At 40.1% G+C, this 9,143-nt stretch overlaps 1 protein-coding gene across 1 annotated transcript in view; it reads left to right on the forward strand.

Annotated features, from left to right (window-relative positions):
* The window catches only part of ALMS1 (Alstrom syndrome 1), a 147,444-nt gene that overhangs the window by 29,955 nt on the left and 108,346 nt on the right, over positions 1-9,143 (forward strand). The window contains exon 4 of the mRNA XM_006881006.1: positions 5,696-5,891. Within this exon, the coding sequence (XP_006881068.1) occupies positions 5,696-5,891 (196 nt within the window). The remainder of the gene's footprint in view (positions 1-5,695; positions 5,892-9,143) is intronic.

The raw sequence follows: 9,143 nt of genomic DNA on the forward strand, positions 1-9,143 counted from the left end.
GCGCAGGATAGAGCAGGGTTTAGAGCTGTTGTGCATAGGGTCGCTATGAGTCGGAAACGACTCGATGGCACATAACAACAACAACAACAGTATACATAAGACTTCTTAACAAAAGAATACGTATTCTAAATGTTGATAATGCCAAGATTGAGAAATACAATTGACAATACAAAAGAGAGAAAGGAAAGTCTTCATTTTTACATAGGAAGGAATTAAAAAAAACAAAAGAAGTAAGTTTGAAAGAATATGTGAAAAATGACTCAATATTCTTAGATGTGCAGCTGTTCTTGAAAAGTGCCAAGTATTTACTTGGTATATTATTTTGAGTACTTTCACTTTGAACTTTTCTGTTTCTTTGTAACTTAGACGGGTCCAGTATAAACAGCATGTAGTTTATAAATACTATATAGTTTCTTTTTTTTATATTTTGTTTTCATATAGTTTCTTTTTAATTAGATCTGTCAGTCTCTTAACAATTGTGTTAGCACATTTATACTTACAGTTAGGAACATAATTTTTTTTTTATTATAGACGTTTATATTTCTTTCATATGCTCTTTTTATTTTTTTCTCACCTGCTTTTTAAAGATGTTTTGGCACAGCACTAAGCTGAAATCACTTTTGGTTTTCTAGTTGGGGGTTTCACAGAGAACAGAGATGTAAATTTTAGCCCCAAATCCCCATGAAAGTAATTTTTAGAACACATGTAAGATCTAGCTTTGTGGTTTCAAATTTTCAGACAACTTTTTTCATCCTATTTTCTTGTGCCCACGTCATCTAAGGCAAGACACGTAGTTGTTCTTGTCCAGGCCCTTTGGTGAGGACTCAGTCCTGTGCGGGGCGGTGTTTATGAAGTTGGAATTAGCCCTTATGCAAATGAGCCTCTTGTCTGGTAGAAAAGCAGATGCAAGCTTCATCCCCATCTTTATAGCTCACTTACTGCTCTGGTATTTTAGCTCCCTGTTTCTCATTTGGGTTAGGATTTCGTTTAATTAATTTTGAGGTCAGTTATGCATATCACAAACTGGTTTTGCCAAGGTCTCACCCATCCTCCCAGAAACAAGTGGGCATGGCTGATCTGGTTCACTTCCCATCACGCTGAAGTAAATCTCTTAGTAATTTTCAGATACTGCCTCTTTATCGATTTTGCTGTGCTTTCCTCGAAAACTTCTAAAAGGCCAATGTTGTGGTCCTTCAGAGCATCCCAAATCCTTAATTCTACCTTTCCCCCTCTGTGTTCTCTCCACGTGGTTCCAGTTGACTCCCACCGCCATGCTTGTCCTGGCAGAGCTGTGCACCGCGGTTTGAGCTCTCAGGGTCAGCTTTATTCTAGAAGTAGGTATTCAGGCCTGTCTCGGAAGGTGTCTCCAGGTGGATGATCAGCGAGGTGTGCTAGCCATTCCCTCCACTCAGAGTCGCCACACTTACTTCCTGCCCACATTCTTTTTCTTTCTTTTCAGTTGTGGTTTATCAAACATTTATCTCAACTTTTTAATAACCCCCATCTAGATGTAAAGTGTCATCTTGTTCTTAACACATTTGCTGCCTTTTCACTTTTGTGTATTTTTCTCTTTTAGAATCTGCTGTATTCTTATTTTAAAGTGCTTTCAGTGTGAAGTTTGTGTACCGTCAAATCAGATCTGACTGGTACAGGAGGAGATTGCCCCTCTTTCTATAGCAGAGGGTCTGGTGGATTTGAACCATGTGCCTCTGTGATTGCAGTGCAGCTTCTTGCCACTAGGCCACCAGCGTGCCTAGTGTGCAGTTTGAAATCTCATTGTTGAAGGGAGTGTTGTTTTGTCTTCTCTTTGTCTACACTTTTTTACCTGGTGTTTTTGTGGTTATTTCTGACTTCCTCCTATAGTTTCATCTTTAGTAAAAGATATTATTACATTGGAAATCAGCTGGAATTCTGGTAAAAATCAGAAACCAGCCTCTGAACCATTGGGCATCTAGAGCAGGGTTCTGTGCTTTGTTCCAATTGCGTGGCTTCATCTGTCAGGGACGGGGAGGGGGTTCAGTGGGGGGGGGGGCTCTGATCTTCCTCACAGGGAAAAATGCTGCCCAGATCCCTCCGTTCACACACTGAGCCTGGCTGTGGTCCCCCCTGCCCATGTGATGAGGTTGATTTGGGTCCCCATTGTTAGGGATGGTTTCTCAGCTGTCTTAAGTAGTTACACTTAAAAACCAGCATTTCTCTTATTTCTTTCCTAAGAGTATATGAATGAGGTTAGAGAATTGCTGTGGGAAAGTATTTTGAGTCCTCCCTAACATAACCGTATTATCTCTCTGTATCTTTAAGTGAGAATAATTACTTTAGCAGTGGTTGTGTGGTTCAAATGCAGTTCTGTATCTAAAAATGCACTAAGTGGAGAAGAATGATGCTGATATTGAATATTTTATGACTGTATAATGGCAGTGTTTGTATCACTTCGTTTAAATCTGCCATCGGTTTTAGGTGGTTCCATTCCGCTGTCACATAGGGCAGCAGTCGCCACGTCCAGGCGATGAGAGGTTACAGTCTTCTGCCATTAACATGGTGTGTGAGAGATAACTTGCAGGGCCTCTGGAGGGGGTCAGGTGTGTCGTCCTCTGGCCCTCACTAGCTTCCTTTGATGAGTAGAACAGAGAATCTTGCATAACCATGAAGAGAGCGGTGAATTAGCCCTCAGACTTCAGTTTTGAATAGCTCTTTGGCAACTCTGCTCATGTGAACCAGCAGTTTATTTCCTACTCACTTCTCAGGATCCCTTTTTAGCCTTCAAAGTTATTCTAAAGAACTTCTGTTTATGTAGGCTATAGTTACCAATTTTATATCCTATTAGAAATGTAAACAAATTTTTTAAATGTAGCTTGACTTTTTTCTGTAACATAGGCATTAGAAGGAAAGGTTATATTTTTGCAGTTAGCCTTTAGCTTTGTTCTCACTGATGGTATTGCACTTCTTCATTGTTTATTTCCCCAGATTTAGTCAATTTAATTCCTGTATTCCATTTGGCAAGGTCCAGGTGTATAGTCACTGTTTCCGTCTTTTTTTTTTTTAAAGGATCTTTATAATTAATAAGTTATTGGTCATTCATGAAATTGCACACTACCCCACATTATTTTTATTACCAAAACTGTATCTTTTTTTGCTATTCATCCTTCTTTCTAATTTTTGCATTCTAATCACCCGTTGGTTTTTTTTTAAAATTTTACTAATTTTAATGAACATTTACAGAGATTTTGGATTTCCATCCATTCATTGTTGCACTATTTTCTCTACCGCCCCCCCCCCAGTTTGTTCCTCTTTCCCCCCCCTTGAAAGTCTGTTTTAATTGTCCCATTGCCACAGTGCTTGTCAAAGCCAGTTCTGATTAATCTTTGTCAGTGTGTCCTTTGCCATTCCCTGTCACTCCTCCCTGAGAGAGACTTCACCCTGATTCATAAGGAAAAGGGGACGACATATTCTCTTAGCTACTTCCTGCTGAAAAGGGACACTGTAGGTTTCAGGGTGAAGATCTTCTCTCACTACTCTAAAGGGCCCCTTTGGCAATAGGAAACATATAGACTATTGTGGAGATTGATTTTGGAATTTAGATGCACTGTTATCAGTCGTGCTTAGCCGTACATGTTCATATCCTTGAAGATGTATCATGGAAGTGTTGCAGCCTAGAAGACACAAATTTAACTAACAAGTTAAAAGTACATGAGTTAAAAATTAAAAGCAATAATATTCTAAGTAGAGGTTCTAACAGTGGCACAAATCAAGTTACAGAGGGAAGGTAGTTCTTAAAATATAAGACCTATTGACTAGCACTTTGTCTATTATAGTATAAAGGTTAGGAACCACAAGATGTAGAGGCTTAACTATGTCATTTATTGTTCTTAAGTCCTGGACCAAATTCCGTCTTCCACTGGGTTGTTTTACAGCTTGGAAGTCTGCATGCAAGGCAGAGGTGAAGTAAGGAACTGCTTATGATGTTTTCCATCATTTCCAACAACTAAGAGAAGAGTTGGGAACTCGAAGGCTTTTAGGACCAAATAGTAGGCTCTTGTGTCCAGGAGAAAATGAATATACTTACCAGTAATGTTAATGCTCACCCACAGCTCTTCTGGGAGGATCTAAATTGTTGAAGCGTCCTCCTTTGTTTCCAGCTGGGAGCTGGGGCCTGTCAGTCCTGTCAGCCACGAGGACCTGATGTGGGCCGCCCTTGGCCAAGTGGCCTTCTGATCCACACTTAAAGTAAGTGGGAGCTTCCTCTCTACTCCCTTGCCTATCTGTGGCTCTCGTCTGTGACACTGTCAACTGAAGTGCCCCAGCTTTCCACAGTAATCACCCATTGTTAATGCATCTTGATTGCATGTTTGATCAGTTTCAGTCTGCAGAAGTTGGGTACATTTTGAGTTTCTTTGTCTCTGGCATTAATTGTTGGTACAATAAGATAATTTGAATAATAGTTGGATTAACAAGTCTTGCGTGTGTATTATATACAGATATCATCCATCACCTTTCATTTACTGACAAGAGTTGTATTTCAGACTAGATCTTGAAACTTTAAAAAAATTTTTTTTTATTTGAAGAAGGCAGCTTCATTCCTTTTCCATTTATCTTTTGGCACAAATAGAGCACATGATTGTCAGAATGGTCAGTACAGTCCTTTCAGCTCACTCATGCCTGGGATAGCAATCTTGAATATGCTATGTCATTCTTGACAGTGTTGGAATCGAACCATAGCTAAGCCTCCAGCGGGTTTGTAGAGGCAATAAGTTGTACAGGAGGAGCGTGCCCATCTTTCTCCCACAACCACATTCCTTTGGGTTGGCAGTGCAAATCCATAACACTAAGAGTTCCTTAAGATCCCACTAGAGAAAGCAAATGCGGAGATGAAAGCGGATTATAGCTGCCAGGGGTAGGACAAGCAGTGAGGAGGATTGTGGAGTTATTGTTATGGAATCTGAGTTTCTGTTTGCTTGAAAAAAGTATTGACAACATGAACAGTAGGAAAAATGTGTGTTTATTCTGTACGTCCATTACATTCTGAAGAGCATGTTGTTCATTGACAATCAGCATCAGATCACAAGGTTAAAAATTACTGAATCATTTAATAATGCCAGGATAATTAAATAACTGCCAAACCACTGAGAGTCACGGCCAGCCAATCTCACGCAAGCCCTTGACCATCACACCTAGCTCCTCTAGCCCTGCACTTCAGTGTTTGTTACTGCTAGTTGTATGTTGCTAATTAGAAAATTAGTCAGGTAGTAGATTTTTTTACTATTGTTATAAAAGAGATATGTTTTGGATGGGGGAATAGGTTGTTAATCATAGGGTTGCACAATTTGATGGGTGTGTGGGGTGAAGGAAATGGGAAGGATCTTTTGTGAAAAACAGTGTATTCAAACTTTGTAAGTAAATCAGAATTTAAAAACAGTGTTAGATGATTGATAAGTGGTGTAGAGAGAAATATACAATGGGATCTAGGCTGAGAAGAACCATGCGCCCAAGGACTAATAGTGAGAATTTCAGGGTGACCAGAATAATATATGAAGAAACCCAAAGACAGCAGGTTTTTGGAACTTAAATAGGAATGTGATTTAATAGTAAGTACATGTTACTGGAGTGGACATTAACCCTAACCCTAATGTGTATGGTTTCTCGGGTATTAACCTTAGCCTGTTTCTCTTCAAAATTGTTTGTTTTTTTTTTTTTTTAGAAAATGGAATCTTGGCATTGTCTTCCTCGAAAAATCTACTTTTCCCAAACCTCGGATACATTACAGACCAGGTTGAACACGAGAGAGAGAAAGGCTGAAATCACCGACTTCCCCTCTCTGGAGGAAGGTGCACTGGCCCAGTCAGAAAGTCAAGTGAAGAAAAACAACAGAGATTACTTATGTTCTCCATTGCTAGGTAAGGCCTCTATTTTAATTTTGTAGTAATACTTGGCATTTGTAAAACACTTTGGAAAGACCATACCTCCTATAACTAAGGCCTTTGTTGAGTTCAGGAGCTCTATAGTACTTTTCTCAAAGGTATTTATTCCTGGTTTCTACACTGACCATTGTATCTGTTGTCATATGTCCTCGAGTCAGAACCAACTCATAGCTGACCCTTCAGTGAGTTTTCAGAGGTGGTAACACTACTGAGGAGCAACTGGTGGATTTGAACTGTTGACCTCTTGTTTAGTAGTCACAACACGAACACTCTCTGCCACCAGAGCTCATTATTAATGCTAGAAATAAGTTTATTAAAATGCTTAAAATAGAAACTAGCCACATTTCATTGCTTTTTAATGAAACATATGATATGTGTTTATACATTTTCAGATTAAACATTAATTTCTTAAAAGTTACTCTAAACTGTGTATGACTTTCCTTTATCCTGATTCTTACCTGAATTACCAGAACTTTTACTTTTAGTTATAATATTTGATGAATATGTCATTGAATAACTTCATTAAACAAAGCATTTTCTTTTACAAATTCTGAGGAATCCTTAATTTGTAAGTTAAGTTAAAAATTATCTCAAAGATAAAAACATTTCATATTTATGTCTTTTTTGCAAGTTAGTCTTTTAAGAGAAAATAAGAACAGATGGAAAACTAGAGTTCAGAAACAAATACCAAATAATTTCAATTTCAGTAAACTATAAAATAGCAACTTCTACCTTCTTAATATCCTCCTATCCTTAGTATATCACTGATTAGTAGACTCCTGATTCAGAGTGGCCAAAGCACCCATCTTGATGGATTGCTTGAACGGCCAGATGTTCAAGCTGGATTTAGAAGAAGCCGTCACCAGGGATATCATATGAATCCTGGCTGGAAGCAGAGAATACCAAAAGAATGTCTATTTGGGTGTTACTGACTCTGTGGTAGCATTTGATGATGTGGGTCATAACAGATTAATGGCTAACAATGAGAAGAATGGGAATCCCAGAATACTCAATTGTGCTCATGTGAAACCTAGACCTAGACCTGTTATGTGAACAGAGCAAAGGAACACTTACGTGGTTTAAAATTAAGAAAGTTGTGTATCAGGATTGTATTCTTTCTCCATAACTATTCATTCTGCATGTTGTTTGTTATGTGCTGTCGAGTCACCGACAATGCATAGCAACCCTATGTACAATAGCCCTAAACCCTGCTCTTTCTGGTGCCAGTCTCACTGTCTCAGACACACCTACCCCGATTACCCCAGTCACTGAATCAATCTGCCTCATACAGGGTCTTCCTCTCCTGTGCTGTCCCTCCACCCTCCCAAGCATGACATATTTCTTCAAGGATTGCTCCTCCTAGCAACATGTCCAAAGTATGTTAGACAAAACTTCAGAATTCCTTGCCTCCAAGGAGCAGCCTAGTTTAACCATCTCTAGGATTAACCTATTCATTTTCTTAGCAGTCCATGATATATTCAATACTCTTCTCCAACACCACAGCTCAAAGGCATCAGTTCTCCTTCTATCCTTTCTAATCATTGTCCAGCTCTCTGACACATACCAAGTGACTGCAAAGACCATGGCCTGTATTAGGCACACCTTAGTCTCCAGAGTGACATCATTACTTTTCATTGTTTTGGAGAGGTTTCTTCACCATGCATCTTGATGCTGCCAGTTGGACCAGTGGTGAGAATCTTTGTTTTCTTGATGTTGAGCTTCAATCCATATTGAAGGCTGCAGTTCCTGACCTTCTGCAGAAAGCGCTTCGGGTCCTCCACAATTTGAGCAAGCAGGGTTGTGTCATCTGCATAGAGCAGATTGTTTATGAATCTTCCTCCAATCCTTACCTCACACTTCTCCTCATAGAGCCCAGCCTCCTGGATAATCTGTCTGCATATAGGTTGAAAAGGTCTGGAGACAGGACACATCCCTGGCGCACACCCTTTCCAATTTTGAACCATGCAGTGTTTCCTTGCTCTGTTCTGACGATAGGTTTCGCATTCGAACAATCAAATGTTCTGGGATTCCCATTCTTCTCAGAGTCAGGCACAGCTTGTGATCCACATAGTCCAATGCCTTTGTATAATTAATGAAACAGACATTTTGTACTCAGCATGTTATTCAAGAAGCTGGATTCTGTGAAGAAGAATATGACCTCAGGCTTAGTGGAAGACTCATCAGTAGTCTTTGTTATACATAACCTTCATTATGCTAAAAATGAGGAGGACTTGAAGCCATTGCTATAGCAGATAAAAAACTGTAGCCTATAGCCTTTAATTTAGATTGCATCTCAAAGTCAAGAAAACAAAAATTCTCATCACTGGACCTATTGGCAACATCGTGTAAGATTGAAACTGTCAATGACTTCATCTCACTTGGATCCACAATCAACACTCATGGAACCAGCAGTCAGGAGGTCAGGAGACATGTTGCACTGGGAAAGTCTCTCCAAGTAATCAGGAATCTCTCCAAATTAGTGAGGAACAGTTATGTCAGTTTGAGGACCAAGGTGCCTGATTCAGGCCATAGTCATTTTCTCTTCCCCCTCTTGTTGTGTACTGTTGAGTTGGCTCTGACTGGCACAGGAGGAGATTGCCCCTCCTTCGCAAGCAGAGCGTCTAGTGGATTTGAACCACATGCCTTTGGGATTACAGTACAGCTTCTTGCCACTGGGCCGCCAGCACTCCCCTGGTCCTGGCCTTTTTAATCAGTAGTCATGCATCTGAGACCTGGGCAGTGAACAAAGTTGACAGAAGATGAATTGATGCCCTTAAATCGTGGTGTTGGAAGAGAGTACTGAATATCTCATGGACTGCCAAAAGAAAAAAACAGTATGTCTTAGAAAAGGTACAACCATAGTGATCATTGCAGGCAAAGATGATGAAGCTTTGTCTCACATATTTTGGGCATATTGCTGGGAGAGGCTTTTCCTTGGAAAAGGACATCATCCTTGGGAAGGTGGGGGAATGGCAAAAGATAGGAAGATTGTTAACTAGGGGGATTGACACTGTGACTACAGCAGTGGACTCAAATTGTGAGGATAGGACAGGGATCAGATCTGTCGTTCATAGGGTTGCTGTGAGCCGTGCCTGACTTGACGGTATGTAGCAGCAATAATCTATGAAAAATTAAGGGAGGCTTGGGAGCTCTGCTGGCCTAGGGGAGAGGAGCTTCACTGTCTGAAGGCATGTGATTTTGATCCACCAGCTGCTCCACAGGAGAAAG

The sequence above is a fragment of the Elephantulus edwardii genome, unplaced genomic scaffold (assembly GCF_000299155.1).
Source record: "Elephantulus edwardii isolate Elephantulus edwardi_28Jun2011 unplaced genomic scaffold, EleEdw1.0 scaffold00011, whole genome shotgun sequence".
In the NCBI taxonomy this organism is placed as follows: Eukaryota; Metazoa; Chordata; class Mammalia; order Macroscelidea; family Macroscelididae; genus Elephantulus; species Elephantulus edwardii.